Raw genomic sequence first — 18,925 nt, 5'->3', positions numbered from 1 at the left:
CTGTCGTCCCCTTCTCCTCCTGCCCCCAATCCCTCCCAGCATTAGGGTCTTTGTCCTGTCCAATTGCAATAGTCCTATTTCTCTTAAATCTTGCTTTTTTTTTTTTTCAATTTAGAAATGGCTCAACTGGGAAACTATGATAGTGGGACAGCAGAAACACCAGAAACAGATGAATCAGTGAGTGTAAGTATCTTTCTTGATGAAACATGATGTTGGTTTTTCTGTCTATGAGCATCTGGAGATTTTGGCTGTGTTAATTACTTTATTTGTTCAACACATATTTGTTGTGCTTCCATAGATGAGGCACTAGGTATACAACTTTAGCCCCTCTCTTCAAAGAAAAACAAAATAATATAAGGAAATCATACACAAAAAATCAAAATGAGAAACTTGAAGGAGATCGATGAAGAAAAAGGGCCATGTGTTCCTGGAACATAACATAAAGAGATCTACCTTCACCTTGCCAGTCCAGAAAGATCTCCTAAAGAAGGGATGCTTGACATGTGAGGAGTTACTAGGATGAGAAGGAACAGAGGGAACATTCCAGGCCAAGGAAACATTAGGAGACACATGGTAGGAGAGTGCTTCTGAGGGCTTTAGAGTGACGGTGACCATGTAGCCTTCAGCTTCATGTTAAGACTCTCCAGCTGTGCTTAAAACTGGACACAGATGTCCTTGCTGTTCATGTGTGTCAAATCATTTCTTTCGAAGAACAGTGGGAAGCTGTGGTGCTGTGGAGGAAACGTGTGTGTGTTGTGGCATGGGGGTGTGGGGAGGGGAGGAGTAGATAAGGAGATGACCCTGAAAGTTATAGTGGGAAGAAAGTCACACTGATCGCAGTGCAGGAAGTAGGTGGGGTGAAGGGAGCAGGCGGGGGGGGGGGGGGGGGGGTGGCCCTGGGGAAGCCATCTGAAAGGCTGCGGCGGCACAGGTGAGAGGGCCTCATGCTGACGCCATCTTTCCTATTTGTGACAGAGGAAGGGGAACCAGGATGGGCCACCCCCAAGTGTCAGGGGTGGGGAGGAGAGAGGGGCAGCTGTGTAGCCTGGGGGATGAAAAGCCCCGACTCTGGAGTCAGGTTGCCAGATTTCAAGCCTGGCTTCACTTCTCACTAGCTGTGGGAATCTCTCTATACCTCAGTTTCCTCATCTCTAAAATATATATGAAAAATTAACTGAGGTAGTCTGTGTGAAATGATTAGGACAGCATCATGTAGTAAATGCTAAATAAAGGCAACTTTTTAATCAGTTTCATTATAACTGCCAGAATTTTGAATGTGCTAAAGCTGAAGTCCCTTTGAACCATCAAGCAGGCAGTCATTAGTAAGGTGTGGGATCTTCCAGCCCTCAGAGGGAGAGTTTCTGGTGGATGGTCTAGGTGGCTTAGGAGTCATTCACGGGAGTAGGTGAGGAAGCATTAATGAGACAAGAGATTGGTTCAGGGTCTTTGCAGCCCGAGCTGTGGAGAGCAGTCAGAGTGGGGTGGCTGAACAAGTAAGTGGTCCCAGCCTTGGATTATGTTTCCTGAGGTAGAATGCTGGCAGGGGATGAGAAGACCCAGGTCCTGTGGCCAGAGGCCAAGGAGAAGTAGAGAAGGGAGCTGTTTGAGATGAGGAAGCCAGGTAGACCCGGACCACATTGTTTGGTAAGCTCTCTGTGTAGATACTGAAGTCATCCAGGACGGTGAGAGAACCCCGGGTTGAGGAAGGTGGGAAGGTCAGTCTAAGTCTTCCAAGGATGGTGGGCAGCAGGTCAGCGGGTGCCATCTCTGAGCAGGGGAGGATTCCTCAGAGTCATGGAGGTTCTTCCAAAATTATGAGGAGGGGATTCTGGTCTCTGCAGAGGAAGCAAAATGACTGTTAACTCCCTCTCAGTGCTAAGACACATGGAGTGTGAGACAATTTTGTAGAAAAACAAAACACTTTTATTCTTTGAGCTGAACTTTTAAAAGAGCTGTCTTTTTGAAATTTGGTATCTAAACCCTCGTAAGACTTACAGTGAATGGGAGTAAAGAAAGACAGGCATGCTCTGCTTGGCCATCCCAGTCATTGCCAGCTACCTTCTCCAGACAGGAAAGGTTGCCATAGGAGTGAAATAGACATGCTCTGGGTCAGGGGCAGAGAAGTCACATGATCCACTAGCCTGCATAGAGCCACTCCCGCCCATTCTATTCGGATTGACTAAAAGCAGAATTAAGCTTTGGCATTTTGGACTTAACATCTTAAAACTTTAAGATGACTTTAAAGACTTTAAAAGACTAGGATGAAGTTCACCTGAATACTTTACAGAGGTAAATTAAAATCAGAAATATTCAAAACCTTGGTGCCTCTATCTCCCGGAAATGAGGTTCACTTCAGTGAAACTGAGCCACTGTCGTGAGGAACGGTTTATCAGAGCTGCCCTGGAAGATTCATCTTTAAAGTTGTCCCCCAGGTTCCTTTGGCTGTAATACTGCACTTCAACATATTAAACAAGAGAGCATGTAATTCAGATATTAGTTATTTTGCTGCAAAAATCATTTTCTTAAATTCTGTGCTGTTTTTTTTTTAACATCCATATTTTGTCTCCAAGAGCTCTAATGCTTCCCTGAAACTTCGAAGGAAACCTCGGGAAAGTGATTTTGAAACGATTAAATTGATCAGCAATGGAGCCTATGGGTGAGTAATTTAAGAAAACGATTGCGTTTTAACACACCTAAGAAATATATTCTTCACATTGATCTTGTGCCAAATAGATACTGTTGTGGACTTTAGTTTTCAGATCACTGCTCCTTCATTAATGGGTGTAAGGTGAAGCCCAAATAATTTTTCACTGGATACTTTATCAGAAAATATTTCAAGTGACATGGGTGGGAATTATTGTAGAGGGTTGGAGAGAAAGACTTTAGAAAGCAAAAATTTCTAAAGGGAACATTTTTTCATATGTCTGTTTGCATGTAGATATATAGATACATATACACATCTGGCTGTATATTTATATATATATATATATATATATTTGAATATATATAAATTCATTTATAGCATTTCTTTTTGAGAATTAGCCAATATTTCCTGCCTGACCAGCAGTCAGCATTGGAAGAGAAGTACTTAAGAAGGCTGATTGAAAATATAAAGTAATAAAATTCTTTGTCTTTCTGTTACACCAGAATTTTTTTTTCAGTTGGCCTGTATGCTATAGTCTGATCGTATTAGTGGTGCCCCTTCCTTGACTCAGTTTTATAGACACAGAGTTTCTTTCTCATGGCATGAGGTCAGTCCTGACAAGATCCTTCTTGAGTTACTAATAATCTGGAAGGATAATTCATACACAAACTGTGTCCTGATCCACTTTAGACAGCCCAGAATTCTAGTTTAATTAAGTATGAATCCCAATTCCATCTGTAGGTGGAGGGCAATAAACCATCCCGTAGACATTTATTGCCATTTATCACGCACATGAGCAGATGAGATAGAAACGATTTTTGTTATGCCACAAGGGATGTTTCTTCTTAGAATTTTTTTTCACCTCTAATGTTTTCCACACCATTAACTTAGTGAAGAACTTAAATATTTGTGAGTCCTTTCTATGCTTCACTGATTAGTTTTCAGGATTATGTCAAATGGCATATTTCCTGATGTGGCTTATAAATGCTTCTGATGTTTTTGGGGTTTTTTTGCAATGTTTTATTTTTTTCAAGGACCTCACTGAAACTCTTCTGCCTGAGAAGATCGTTTTTAGCATGTGGTTGTTTGTGGGTTTTGTTTATATATTGTTGGCTTTTAGTCCATTTTCGTTCTGGGGATCCTCTGAGGATTTCTTCTTTGATGAGAAAGAAGACTGAATTTTGATTTAAGGGATCTGTGGGTATGAGCACTGCTTGATTTTATTGGAAGTGAAATTCTGGCATAGGATTGTTGGTGAAGCACTTTTATAAAATTTGAGCAAATATCTTAGCTGTATATGGAGTTCTAATTGGTTGAGTAAACTCATTTGTAGTGCAATTAAACCACTGTATAGTAAATGAGGTATATCACACTTTGGGGAATGGTTGGGAATATACAAGAAGTTAAACAAGCTGTGAATCCGTAAACACCCAGGACGCAGGCCAAGTCATTAATGGGCTTACAAGCTGCCTGCGGGAGCCTCTGCTGATCAGCCAAAACTTTTTTTTTTCTCTTTTACTCTTCTCCAAGTTAATCTCTCGCTATGTTTCTAACAGATTTCCTCTAAGATTTAATTATTTTGAACTTAAAGTTTAAATCAAGCCACACCCATTGGCCCACCCGATCAGGATGCTATGGTGGGCTTCTGTGAACTGGCTGAACAGATGGATCCCTTGTGGGCCATGAATTGAAGCCTTTCAAGGTTCTCATGGGCATCCTTGTAGCCAAATCCTTGCTCACATCAGTGACCTGTTCTTTGACTTTCAAAAACTGGTTATGCTGGAAACTAACCCTTTCCTTAGAGAGAGCTGTAACAGGTCAGGATTTTCTCAACATCCCTACTTAGTGACAGTTCATGGCATGAAGGGGGCTTCCCTGGTGGCTCAGATGGTAAAGAATCTGCCTGCAATGCAGGAGACCCGGGTTCGATCCCTAGGTCAGGAAGATCCCCTGGAGAAGAGAGTGGCTACCCATTCCAGTATTCCTGCCTGGAGAATCCGATGGACAGAGGAGCCTGGCAGGCTACGGTCAGAAAGAATCAGACAAGACTGAGTGACTAACACTTTCACTTTCATATGGCATGAAGCCATTTTACCAATTTGATAAGCCCTGAATTTCCTTCTCTGTTTAGTAGGTTTCAGATCCCTGCCTGGAAGCTGAAACTTCCTTCAAGCCAAGCTTAGCACTTTGTAGGAAGTGAACACCTCCTGTGTGCCAGGCATTGGACTAGTCTCTCTGTATACGTCCTCTTCTCACAAGACCCTTTGATGTGGGGAAAGAGGCTTCCAGGCCTGGTCACACACTGACTGCAAGCAGAGTTCTTGCCTCCCTTTATGTTTTGTTTATAACTTTTAGTCATCTCAATTGGGGTATAGAAGTCCTTCTTCCATTGAGTACATCCACCTAGATTTTGTTTTTATTTATTTATTTTTAAATATTTTTGGCCACGAGGCTTGTGAGAGCCTAGTTCCTTGACCAGGAATCAAACCCAGGCCCTTGGCAGTAAGAGCATAAAGTCTTACTCACTGGACGGCCGGGAAATTCCCTCCACCAGGATTTTTAGATAACAATTTTGAGTGAAAGAATAAAACTAATCTAAAATTTTTTAAAGTAAGTAAACTGGATCTGAGAGGCACAGCTCTTCTCCACTTCACATTCCTTTCTTGCCTTGCTGCCCTTTCTTTTTTTCACCCTCAAAGGACAGTGTCATTTACCTGAGAGACCAGGTGTGCAAGCTGACAGATGCGCCCTCTTGATAGCCTTTCCTCTCAGCGTCTCGACAACACACGCACTCTCCTTGCCACGTGAGGCTCTGCCCACGGGGATTCGTGTATCAGGCTCTCAGATTCATGAGTAATTGTATATGCATGAGACATTCACACTCCCCATAGGACTGATTCATTCTGCTCTAGATCCTGCCTGCTTCCCATTCTGCTTCTCCCCCCCACCCCCCACCTCAGTTCTGCTTGAGTGGAGTGATGCTTGGCTCAGTGGATTGCCCCTCCCGACGCATCACCTCCCATCCTTGCCTCTTCCTGTTTCACAGAGGGGTCAGTATAGGAAAAGAGACACAGAGGCCTTTTCAAAGAAAGCAACCCTTGGGGACAGAAAGCAGAGAAATGGGAGCCAAATCAGTGCAGCCTAGTTTTATAACTAGACTTGGGCAGTTTGCAACTCTGCCTCGCAGTGTTAGATGTCTGCTGTCCCACTGCTGTTTGTCTCTATTTCTCTCTCTCTTTCAGCCTCTCCCTCCCTCTCTGTCTCTCCTCTCTCTCTCTGCTGACTTGAGTAGATTTTGAACACTGACTTACAGGAAGGGAGGAAAGGAGTATGTGAGAGAACACTTACTACTAAATGAACAAATTTCAGCATTAGAAATAATATTCCCAAAGCAGTACCGAAATGTAAGAACATAAACAAAACAAACCCAGCTGCAGGGGATTCTAATTAAGTCTAAGTTGACTTTTGCAACTTGAACGAGATATGTTTGTCCTGAGGAAATGGTATCTCAGGCTACCTATAGGATTAATTTCAACTGAAATTAATTTCAATTAATTCCTGAGGATTACCTGATTGTTTTAAATAAAATAGCAAGGGGAAGCAGAAAATCAAATCAAATTTTACGAACTGAAAATCTGAGGACAAAGATTGAAGGCCTTTATTAACACCGTACCTAGTGTAAGTGCTGGTCAAATTGAGCCTGAGGCTTCTTTCTCTTTTGTTCTTTAATAAAGTCATATGCAATCCTATTCTTTTTTCCTTCACTTCCTGTTGTCTTCACACATACTGAATTTTTTTGCAGTTATTTATGTAAGAAATGGTGGTGCTTGGTTGAAAATAAAAATGGCGACCTAGGGCATTCCCTGGCAGTCCAGTGGTTAGAGTTCTGTGCTTCCATAGCAGAGGATATGAGTTCAACCCCTGGTCAGGGAACTAAGATCCCACATGCCTTGTGGCATGGCCAAAAAAGAAAAGAAAGATGTAACAGGGAAAAAAATGGCAACCTACTGATAGTCTAAAAGTGAAATTCTCAATGTCATATGTCTGGACATCCTAGCACTAAACCTACTTAATGTTAAACACTGAAAGAAGAGAGGAATTGAGCTGTACTCCAGATGAGTCTCAAGAATAGGCAAGTGCTTATATAAAGATACTGGCTTTTTCTTTTTAACATTTTCAGTTCTGAGACTAATTTTAAAAAGCAGATTTTGTATTTCAGAAATCCCTCTTCATGACAATATCTGCCAATGCTTGTCTCATATCTAAGCTGAGGCCAAGTTCTTGTCTGTGCTCCCTTTGAGTATGTCTCTTCTACTATCAGCTTCTAATTAGGAGAAGTGCAAGTGTTTTTGAATCTTTTGTTCTACTCTATCCAATTAGTAATCGGAAAAAGGGGGGAATTGGTCAAAGCGTTTGATCGAGAAAGAATGAGTTAAGTTGGTTAATGAAAAAGTTAGTCAAAGTAGGAAATCGCCAAAAAATGATATGTACTTTAAACATTTTAATTTAACTTAAATATATGTAAATTGACCAGCCTTTTGATGTAAGACCTTTATAAGACAGCGAATATAAACCGTAGTTACATAGTCATTCTTTGGTAGTACCTCCCTTGGATACTAAAATCCACAGATGCTCAAGTCTCTTAAATAAAATGGCATCCTCTCATATAGTTTAAATCACCTGTAGACTGCTTATAATACCTAATACAATGTAGTGAAAGTCGCTCAGTTGTGTCTCTTTGCAACCCTATGGAACAGTCCATGGGATTCTCCAGGCCAGAATACTGGAGTGGGTTGCTATTCCCTTCTCCAGGAGATCTTCCCAAGCCAGGGATCGAACCCAAGTCTCCCGCATTGCAGGCAGATTCTTTACCAGCTGAGCCACCAGGGAAGCTCAATACAATATAAATGCTTTGTAAATTGTTGTCAGTGTGGCAAATTCAAGTTTTGCTTTATCGAGTTCTGGAATTTTTTTTAATGTTTTCAGTCCTCAGTTGGTTGAATCTAAGGATACACAGGAGACAGGGACACGTAGGGCTGACTGTATTATGTTGTTTGCTTCCCATCTTTAGCTTCTTTATAGGTAAAGCAAAAACTGAAATCAATCTGTGTCTAGATTTGTATTATTTTCTTAACATTTAGAATCTTTTCACTTTACTGAATCAATGGGAATTTAGTTACTCACATTTATCAGTACTTTCCCAAGTATTCCATTCAGTTTTCTTATAAACAAGGATGTTTTCTTTTTTCACACTCGCTTTCCATCAGTTTAAATATTTGTTTAAATTAGTCAGTTATGGTATCAAGCCTAGTGAGGAGAACAGGTGTAGGAATAAACCCAGCTGGTGGAAGCCCGAATGTCTGGGCATCCTGAAGAGGACACCAAGCCCACATGGAAAGCAGGGAGCACCCAGCTGGCCAGCCCCTATGCCAGGCTATTGTACAGTGGAAATAGGAACACCAGGTTATTCCTCCAGTTGGCTGTGTGGAATGTGGTTCAGACAGCTTGTGTGATTTTGTGAGTCAAGGGAAAATACGGATATAATGAGAAGACAAAGACAAAGATGTACACATTTGATAGAAAGATGAATTCCTAGTTGAGCGCTTAAGAGGAAGATGTGAACGTTGGTTAAATTGAGATTGAATATACTTAAGATTTACATCAGTGGATCACTCTGACATTTTGGTTCAGCAGGCATATAGGGTGTCCTGGTCCCCTTTGTGTTCATTTTTTCAGGGACAATGAAAACCATCAGTGGGAAATGAATCTCAGATAACCCTTTGTTTAGGAAGCATCCTACTGGGTAGAGTTTACTGTGACTAGTAGCTCTTTAGGTAAATTATTCCTTAGTTTATCATTGCATTTGTTTCAGGACAGCCTCATATAACCTATTACACACTTGTAATGATGATAGCTCTTTAGGTAAATTATTAAGTATTTGCACATTGCCTCATGTGAGTTCAGACCTGTTCTCCCTCAATAATGAGATAAGTGAGGAGTAACTTGTGAGAAAAGAAGCCTCTCCAAGACATTTTCCTTGTTGCTCATTATTTCCAGCTGGGGTTTGAAAGATCTTCCTCCTGATTACTTCTTTTCTGTACATCATTTGAAGCTCCAAGGAGTCCATTGTCTTTTCCCGGACAGAACTGGTTCTGTAGAGTATTTGGGTGAGGCTTCTGGCAGAAATTCAATGCAGCCTGCTCATTTTAGGGTAAAGTTGCTGGGCACCTCACCTGTGGGTCAGATGCACCAGAAATGCCATATACTCTGGACCCCTTTTTCAGTTGAGAAATGCATTTCCTGTTGAAACAGGCCTAGGTGTAACTCATGCCGAGGTCTGTAGTGAAGAAATATGCTTCTCTTTGTAGCAGGGTGGGCAGCCCCCTATGACCTATTACACACTTCATATTTATCTAGAAATTTATGTGTGTATGCTATGTCACTTCAGTCATGTCCAATTCTTTGCAACCCTATGGACTGTAGCCCGCCAGGCTCCTCTGTCCATGGGATTCTCCAGGCAAGAATACCGCAGTGGGTTGCCATGCCCTTCTCCAAGGGATCTTCCCAGCCCAGAGATCGAACCGGCATCTCTTCTGTCTCCTGCATTGGCAGGCGGGTTCTTTACCATTAGCACCACCTGAGAAGCCCTGTGAAAGCTAATGTGAAGTAAATTACTCTCAAGTTGGAAGTCAGCTACATTAAGAAGCTATAATCTATGGTCTGTTTTTGTAGATCTCATGTGTATCATATAGAAAATTATTGCTTTAGTCAGTTGTGAAAAAATGCCTAATAGATATCTAATGCTAGAAAGGCTTTAGCTCAGAATATGTATGTACTTTTTTCGTTGTTTTCCTGTTCTAACTTATATATTGGATTTCATTTTATTTATGAAAAAAACTGAAAACAACAGCTAGCTATTGGAAAATAGCTCACTCTGGAGACTGTCCATATCCTTCAGCAGTGAAATGAATTTGATGTCTTATGTGTGACCTGTAACCTTTATTGAAAGGATAAAAAAAAAATCAATCTAGCCAAAGGACTTTGACCTGAAATTGAATGTTGATAGTTGCCAGCATAGCTAATGTGGGCTGAATCCCAGCTGTCATGTGAACTTAAAAAAAGTGGGTGATCACATCCACCTACATGGCTTACTGTACCCAGAAACCTCTCCTCTTCCTTTGAACCCCAACTCCTTGTGCTCCTTTTCAGGGCAGTCTATTTTGTTCGGCATAAGGAATCCCGGCAGAGGTTTGCCATGAAGAAGATTAATAAGCAGAACCTCATCCTCCGAAACCAGATCCAGCAGGCCTTTGTGGAACGGGATATCCTGACTTTTGCAGAAAACCCTTTCGTTGTCAGCATGTACTGCTCCTTTGAGACCAGGCGCCACTTGTGCATGGTCATGGAATATGTGGAAGGTGAGTCAGCCTCTGACACAGCGACCATGGCGCTGGTGCCCAAGGCCACTGTCTTTGTGTGGCTCATGTTTTCGGTCCCTGTGCTTCACAATGGTTGTATCCACAGAGGAACTGAGGCTGGGCACTGAGATGGCTGTATTCCCAGTCATCACCTTCTGATAATTGCCTGTAAAGTGCCAGCTCTATTATAACAAAGGGAGAATTACTGCTATTTGAAAAACAGGTTGTTTTCCTTTTTAAACAGCCTTTCATCCTGAGTACCTCCTCTGAATTGGTCATTAAAGTTAGAATATAGGTGATGGGATTTTTCCTACTTATTTTTATCATGTATCATAAAATCATTCATTACGGTGGATCTTCTTAAATAATGTATTAAAAATATGTCCTTTTCAGTCTATGGTATGAAATTAAAAGTGAGTTAGAAGAAAGATACATTCAAGAAAATCTAACTTCTAAAAAAAGTACAAATCAACTTATTTTCAAAAGCAAAATATGCTCACAGACATAGAAAACAAATTTCTGGTTTTCAAAGTGGAAAGGGGAGGGGGAATAAATTAGGACTATGGGGTTAACAGATATATACCACTATATATAAAATAGATAACAAGGATTTAGTGTATAGCACATGGAACTGTATTCAATATCTTTTAATAACCTATCAATGGAAAGAATCAGAAGCTGTATACCTGAAACTAACAACATTATAAATCAACCACAGTTTAATTTTAAAAAGCTTGTTTTTCTTTTGGAAGCTCATGGTATGTCTTTTAAATACTCCAGGTAATGTTATTTCCATCAATTTTACATGAAATGTTTAGTGTTTCAGTAGCCATGACTTATTAACATAAATAAAACTGTAAAATGAATAGGTAAGCAAGGGCAAAACAGTTTTCAAAGCATCTGATTTAAGCCCTTGTAATTATTTGAACAGAATCCCCAAACTTTACAATTTGAAGAAACATTAAGTAGCATTTTCATTTTGCAGATGAATGAACTGAAACCCAAGTTTCACTAGATATTTAGTGGTAGATACAAGACAAAAACATAACTTGCATGATTTCTACCCAGTGTTCTTTTCACCACACCAGTACTTTAACTTTTGCTGTGGTTATTTTAACAACAATCATTAATGTTTATCACATGTTTAATATGTGTTGACAGCATCCTGAATTCTTTACATAGATTACTTCATTTAATCCTCACAATAAAAGGGATGACGTTATTCATATCCTGACATAACAGACAAAAGGACCAAGACCAGTTTGCCCAAGATATCCCCACCTGTAAGAATCAAAGCTGGAATTTGAACTCAGGCAGCCTGATTCCAGAATCCATGTTTTAAAATGGTTTATTATATATTTTTTTAATTAATTTATTTATTTTAATTGGAGGCTAATTACTTTACAGTATTATAGTGGTTTTTGCCATACATTGACATGAATCAGCCATGGGTTTTATTATATTTTAAATTGTCACACTGTCCCTAAAACACATCATTAGTTCTTCAACTTTTTGTTTCACTTCAGGTCAAACCTGCTCCCTCATGAGCAGTGCTTCTTAAATAGAAGTCTGTATTTTCTTCACAGCACATCTTAAGTAGAAACATGATTACCTAACACCGTCTCCACTTATGAGCACGATGGACTTTGTCTGTGGTTAGAGGCCATTGTGTTTTGAAATTCTGCAATCTAAACTGGTGGTCTTTAATCCCAGCTGATATAGTACTTGCTAAGTCTTTTTCTTGTGTGTTATAGGGGGTGACTGTGCTACCTTAATGAAGAACATGGGTCCTCTCCCCGTTGATATGGCCAGGATGTACTTTGCTGAGACGGTCCTGGCCTTGGAATATCTACATAATTATGGAATTGTACATAGGGATTTGAAACCAGACAAGTATGTACACTGATGCAATATGTCTACTTTTCACATAATACAAATTTTTGTCTTTAAAAAATGTTTTCTTTTAACGCTGCTTTGCACATTTTAAAATTCTCCCATAATGTTCCCCAAAGCTATTTTTAGCAGCATTTATAATTTTTGTATATTCTTTTTAAAGGCTATGATGTTTATAATGATAGCTTATAAGAAACAAACAAAAGAGTATAAAGCCAGGGTTAATTTATAATTTTACGTTTTTTATTATGTAAATAATAGGTACATAGAATGCCATGAGTTGTTTTCTGGATAGTTTCTGCATTTAGAATCATATTTAGATAATTCCTTTCTCCTCCAAGATGATATCCTTGTAGAATCTATTCTGTTTTATTCATAATTTATTATTTATTATTTAATTTTTAATCTATGTGGAGTTCATTTTGAGATACAGATTTGAGATACAGATACACTGTTTTCCCACCAAAGTCTAGGTATTCTTGACGCCATTTATTAAATGTTTCATGCTTTCTCCACTAATTTCAGATACCTCTAGAAGTATTTTTTCAGTGTGCTGAAAACTTTATGATAAAATTAACTCATGCTCATTCCAGAAGATTTGGGAAGTACAAAAAAATTCATTCACAAAATTACCAAACACAACTATTAGAATTTCAGCATATATCCTGATAGCTTTATTTTTTAGACTCCTCCTTTAATTTTTTAAATTATTACAATTTCCTATGCCACTTAAAATGAAAACAAATTCATAAAGCTTTCAAATGTGCATTCTTTGCATGTGTAAGAGATGTAGGTCATGTCCTTAGTAAGTAGAAACTTAAGTTTGAGCCAGAAGTTAAAATCTGAAACAATACTACATTTTTCTTCCAAGTTCTTTATCTCATTTGACTCACAGATTGATAGCTTATCTCAGTTGCTGATGTGTAACACAGGATTATCGGTAGCCCTTTCTCAGTTATTTTTGTATTCTGAAAATACAAAGATGTCAGAGTTCCATACTTGAATTTTTCTGAGTTGCAAGTTGTAAGTGATGCTGTATGCATATGCTCCAAGGAAGACGTGCGGGTCCCGACCTCCAGCCCTCCATTGTGGGTTACACTCAGCTGCCAGATACATAGTAATATATTTAACATCTTTGTGTGACTTCATCTCTTTGCAGGCTGGATTTTATAATGAGATTGATACCTGTATACTACATAGTCTTAAAAACTGTCAGTGGAAGGGAGAAAAGTAAAAACCAAAACTGAGCTTCAAAGGAGTATTGTCATGTATGTTCTTCTGCTTCACAGTTTGCTGGTCACCTCTATGGGGCACATAAAGCTGACCGATTTTGGATTATCCAAGGTGGGACTCATGAGCATGACTACCAATCTTTATGAGGGTCATATTGAGAAGGATGCCCGAGAGTTCCTGGACAAGCAGGTAAGGTCGCACGCTGCTCAGTTCTAGTAAGTGTTAGACCTGTGGTCGGGTCTTACTCTTTGCAACCCCATGGACTATAGCCCACCAGGCTTCTCTGTCCATGGAATTTTCCAGGCAGGAATACTGGAGTGGGTTATCATTTCTAATACAAAGTACAGGATTGCCAATGAGATTCAGAACCAAAACTTGACTCGGCTGTCTTCATATTAGTGCTGGGGCTTTAGATGTCTTGATAAGCCTCACATTTAATAAAGTGCAAATTGCTCCCATTTTTCTCCCAGGACCTCTTTGAACTATAGGTCCCTCCACATTCCTCCCCTAGCATTATGCTCTATTAGTAAGACGAATGATGTAATTGCTCACAAGTGAGAGTGTGAGAGAGACAAATGGAAAACTGTTTTTGTAAGGAATTCGGGAGTCTCAGTAGAGTCCTCATGAAACTCATGATGCGTCGTACAATCACGGGTGCTAAACTCCGAGCCATGGACCATTTCTCTTTAAGCACGCCTCATTACCATGTGCCCACAATCTGTTCACTGTACAGTTACTTAAGGTGAACGTGTCTCAACCATCAGGCTTTTATGAAGTAACCAGGATGTGAATATATTTCAGTTGTATAAATACTAAAACTCTCTGAGAGTGACAGATGAAAAAAAAATGCAATATTATTTTAAATTTCAGGGATTTCAAATGTTTTTGCAAAGTAAGTAAAGCTATTCAAATTTGAAATTAGATGTTACACACAGTTTTCTGTTAAAGCAGCATTTTAAGCTTTGCTTTTGTTTGGCATTTAAGTAATTCACTGCCTTTGGTATGATAGACAATGATTTAGAATCGCTGGTCTTAAGTTCTTTGTCCATGTAGTCGAGCAGGTGCACTCTAGGCAAAATAATTGATATTGAGCCATCTTGCTCATTGTAATTTGTGTCTCATATTCCAATTATTCTAATATTGCAATCATCTTTCAGGTCTGTGGCACACCTGAATACATTGCACCAGAAGTGATTTTGAGGCAGGGCTACGGGAAGCCAGTGGACTGGTGGGCCATGGGGATTATCCTCTATGAATTTCTGGTTGGATGCGTGCCATTCTTTGGGGACACTCCAGAAGAGCTATTTGGACAAGTCATCAGTGGTAAATATTGTCAGGAGTTATCTCTAGGCTCCCGTTGGGAAGCAGCTTTTTAATGTAATTCTGGGGAGTATTACTGTTTTTACTACTAAAATGTTAACCTTTATCAAATGGTTTAGCCACCAAATTAAAAGAACTCACTCATCATAGCATGAAACTGACTTTCACAATCTCAGCGGAGCCATTTGTGTTGGAAATTGATCTGAAGAAGTTTTGTTAACATGGAATTTAGTACTAGCGATGTAACTGATTTTTATGGCGTGCTTTATCTGCAAAAGAAATTGGTGTGGGATTTGCAAATGATTTCACTGCTGTCCAGTCTTCCTTTCCATAATAGGAAAGTTGCACCAGGGAAGAAAAGGTTAATGTGGGTAACATTTGCATAAATGGGGAAAATGGCTATTGGCACAGTGAAGAAATTAGCAAAAATGTAATAAACCCTAAAACAAATGTCTACCAAATAATAAATAATGAGAATGGGGAGGAAGCAAATTTAATCCACAGATTGTTAATGATTTCATTGGTAGTTGTTATGGTGTAATGTTATTTCTTAACAGCTGTTCATCTTTCATTTAAATTCAATAACCTTTAGATCTTAACCTGAAAGCTGACCCTAACTATTGTTATGTGGCTTGTGGCAAAACTAAATGATAATTAAATAGGCCTATTACTACCCTACCTGCTGTTTTTATAAATTTTCCTGAAGCAGAGATCAGAAAGGCCTCTCTTACTCTGAGTTTGTTAGTCATCACTCACATCTTCACCCACCTCTTGTCCCTTCTGGACTGTACTTAGAAGGCCCAACGGCGGAAATAGGGGGATAATTCCTTTTGGTATAAGGAGCCTTTTAATCACAGCATTATTTTCTGTCACTGACTTTGCAAGCCAGGCGTCTTTGTAAACTTGAACAAAGTAGATTTGTGAGTTGCCTGCAGTGTATAACCCTTTTATACAATATCTGAGCTCTTTATGGATTTATAACTAGACTGTCTTCTGATATACCAAGGCCTGAGTGGCAAGAGGAATCAACTGTTTAATTAACACAAGCAGCAAATGCTGGCTTTGTTTTCTCAATGCCTTGCGGCTCAGATGCATATTCATGTTTTATTTTCCAAATCAGATTTAAACTGCAGCAGAGGAAGCTAGAGGCAGGCACACACAGAAATAACTCATGTTTTTATTGCATTTCCATACACACAAGCATGCACACCTATCTTCAGGCCAACTCCTTGAGAATGTAGAACCTATTCTAATATTTATGGCAGATTTTCAATACTTCCATTACTACGATTTCTTTGGGTTCTTTTCTTCTTCTTCTTCAGTCTTTAGCATTTTAACCTTTCCTTTGTCTCTGGAAATAGTTATTTTTACAAAATTATTTTTTACTCCTCAAAGCAGAAGAACTCTAGAGCTGTGGCCAGATTCTCAGTTAAGTATGATAGAAGAGAAAATTTGACTCCCCATGATCCCTGGGTGGGTGATTGCCTTAAACACAGGAGTTTAGAGTTTCCACTATATTGAGGCCTCTTAATATCGAGAGGACTAATTTGCAGTGTCAGTTCTACCAAAGAAAAATGAATCAAAAAGGTAAATGAGAGATACTCATTTGAAATGTTCTCACGCTGCCTTGTTGAAAGCGGTACTATACGTATCTTGTGCAACAGTGCTTCTCAGACTTGACTGATCTAGGAATCGACTGAAGGAATCGGCTGTGGATTCTGATTCAGCTGGTGGAGTGGGACTTGAAGTTCTGCATTTCTGACTCCTGGATGTTATCCATACCGTTGGGACGTGGACCATTTGAGCAATACAGTCCATCAACTACTTTTCTTCCTTCTAGATGAGATCAACTGGCCTGAGAAGGATGAGGCTCCACCCCCTGATGCCCAGGATCTGATTACCTTGCTCCTCAGGCAGAATCCCCTGGAGAGACTGGGAACAGGTTAGAGCACGTATGTTTTAATTTTGCTAATACGCAGGAAATAATGTCAGTGTGGAGCACTCAGAGGTTTGTATTTTTTTTTTTTTTTTGCATGGGAAACATCTGTTGATTGATGCAGAATATGACTACAATACAGTATAACAATATTTAATTTTTTTTTCTGATTCAGAGCAGTATGTATGCTATGAGGGTTGGTGGCTGTTGTTTTGTTGTTGTTCTTTTTTGGAAAGCAGAAATTTTTCTTACATTGTTTCAGTCAGTAAAATTTCTCTGGAAGAAAACTTCAAGGGCAAAGGGCATATGTAACTCTTCTTTCTTGAAAAGCATGAATCTTAAAAATTTGAAACAGAAGGTTAGGAATATGGAGAGTTTTTTTTCCCCTAGAAGGATTTGACCCAGCAGTTACTATCTGCAAGTTTTGAAACAGGTTATCAGTACTTGAACTAATTACTGGAAACGAGTGCCTTGGGTTGAGCCATGCTATCCTATCATGGTGATGAGCACCGTGGCCCAAGAAAGAGGATTAAAAACATTAACTTTCAAGATAAAGGAGGTAGTAGATTTATTTCTTGCTGATTATTTTTTCTGACTGTACTACTACCAGTTTTTTGTTTTTTCCAAACTCCTATTCCTTTTCTTCCTTATATTCTTAATAGGCAGACTTAGAGATTGCAAGACAGTCCTAGCCAACTCCAGTATGTGAATGTACCTAGATGAGTCTACATATTAAATACACATAACGCACACACATGCACACACACATACAGCACACATCGCACATACACACTGTATTGATAAAAATTTTCATCAATGACAGTTGTTGACTTGCTGGGTTGTTTATTCTGAGCTGTTTCATCCTACCCCATTTTACTAGAAAGATAAGAAAATGCTGATGAGATCATTCTCTCACCCAGTTTTTACTAGACAGAAATCATTTGCAAAAACACCAAATATATATATCTTATATTGTGCTCCACTTTTGTTCAGAGCTTCCTCGGTTGGAGAGCTCTTTTCTTGCTTAAGTATGGAATGCTGTGCTACCCAGAGTTTCTGATGATGCATTCAAACCCATGGACCCAAACTTTATTTTGTAAATAAAGTTTTATTGAATCACAGCAGTGCTGTTCACTTGCACATTATCTATGGCTGTCTTCATGCTGCTTGGCTGAGTTGAGTAGTCATGACCAACTCCATGGCCCACAAGGCCTAAAACATCTACTGTCTGGCTCTTGGCAGAAAAACCTTGAAGACCCTGCCTTAGAGAATCTAAGAAGCTTTCAATGGAGCTTTTTTTTGTTTTTTTGGCCACACTACGAGGCTTGCGGAATCTCAGTTCCCCCACCAGGGATTGAACCCAGGTCAATGACAGTGAAAGCCAATGTCCTAACCAGTGTACCACCAGGGAATTCCCAAGAAGTTTTAAAATCAGAACTCAAGTAGGAAAACTAATTTGAGTTGAGTTTTGTACTAGAGTACCTGCCTGCATGCTAAGTCACGTCAGTCGTGCCCGACTTTGTGACCATATGGACTGTAACCTGCCAGGCTCCTCTGTCCATGGGATTCTCCAGGCAAGAAGACTGGAGTGGGTTGCCATGCCCTCCTCCAGGGGAGCTTCCCTACCCAGGGATCGAACTACGTCTCTTCCATCTCCTGCATTGGCAGGCAGATTCTTTGCCACTGGTGCCACCTTGGAAGCCTTTATGCTAGAGTACCATGTGCTTTTTGCTTTATTCCGTGGGTAAGTGGGCCTTTCTCTAGGAAAGGTGATATAATGGAAGGTAAAGGCATAAACTCGGTTGTCAGCTTGCCCGGGTTTAAATCTGAACTGTGTGATCACGAGCAGGTTGCTTCCCTTTCTGTGCCTCACTCCCTCATCTATAAAGTGGAGCTGATAGAAGGTCTACATCCCAGGATGACCGTGAGGATAAAAGATCATCAACACTGTCTGTTGGGACAGATGTGACCCTGCTGCTGGTGTTGTCATTCTGTATTTTTCTTGCTTGTATAATCCCATGCTTTCCCCTTTGGCATATGAGACTTAGGAATGGTGAGGGTGCCCCCACCTTTGGGCTGATTGAACTCTTTGAACAGAATTCTTTATCTTTCTTGTCACCCTATTTGGATTTCCATTTGTCTGAAGTGACTAGCAAACTGGTTATTTCCCTCTGTCTGTCATCTACAGTTGGATTTGCTTTATGGTTCAAGAGATAAGCATAGCTGTCCAAGAATGGGAGTCTAGGCTCTGTGTGGTGCAGAGATTTGAGAGGTGGTTTTACCCACTTGAGTCAAATGTGAGAAGCAGAGGCATTTTAAGATTGCTGCAACAATACAAATATCTGTTTGTGTAGTTTAATCAACTGTCCCAGGGAAGTCTTGTTCTAAGGTAGGGCTAACAAGGTATAGGAATCATATCAGCACTCCCGCTAAAGAGTTCTCTTCAGTGTCCACGCGTCACTTTGGAGAGTTTTCCTATTT

The 18,925-nt window shown here is 39.8% G+C and overlaps 1 protein-coding gene across 17 annotated transcripts in view; it reads left to right on the top strand.

Moving 5' to 3' along the window:
- MAST4 (microtubule associated serine/threonine kinase family member 4) overlaps positions 1-18,925 on the top strand; it is a 613,695-nt gene that overhangs the window by 558,324 nt on the left and 36,446 nt on the right. For all 17 annotated transcript variants that reach the window (XM_055554690.1, XM_055554694.1, XM_055554693.1 and 14 more), the window contains 7 exons: positions 116-183; positions 2,571-2,656; positions 9,854-10,062; positions 11,817-11,955; positions 13,245-13,377; positions 14,346-14,511; positions 16,349-16,450. In XM_055554690.1, the coding sequence (XP_055410665.1) occupies positions 116-183; positions 2,571-2,656; positions 9,854-10,062; positions 11,817-11,955; positions 13,245-13,377; positions 14,346-14,511; positions 16,349-16,450 (903 nt within the window). The remainder of the gene's footprint in view (positions 1-115; positions 184-2,570; positions 2,657-9,853; positions 10,063-11,816; positions 11,956-13,244; positions 13,378-14,345; positions 14,512-16,348; positions 16,451-18,925) is intronic.

This window comes from Bubalus kerabau, chromosome 18 (genome assembly GCF_029407905.1).
Source record: "Bubalus kerabau isolate K-KA32 ecotype Philippines breed swamp buffalo chromosome 18, PCC_UOA_SB_1v2, whole genome shotgun sequence".
Taxonomy (NCBI): Eukaryota; Metazoa; Chordata; class Mammalia; order Artiodactyla; family Bovidae; genus Bubalus; species Bubalus kerabau.
Note: the sequence above shows the minus strand (reverse complement) of the source record. Positions and strands in the feature narration are given on the sequence as shown.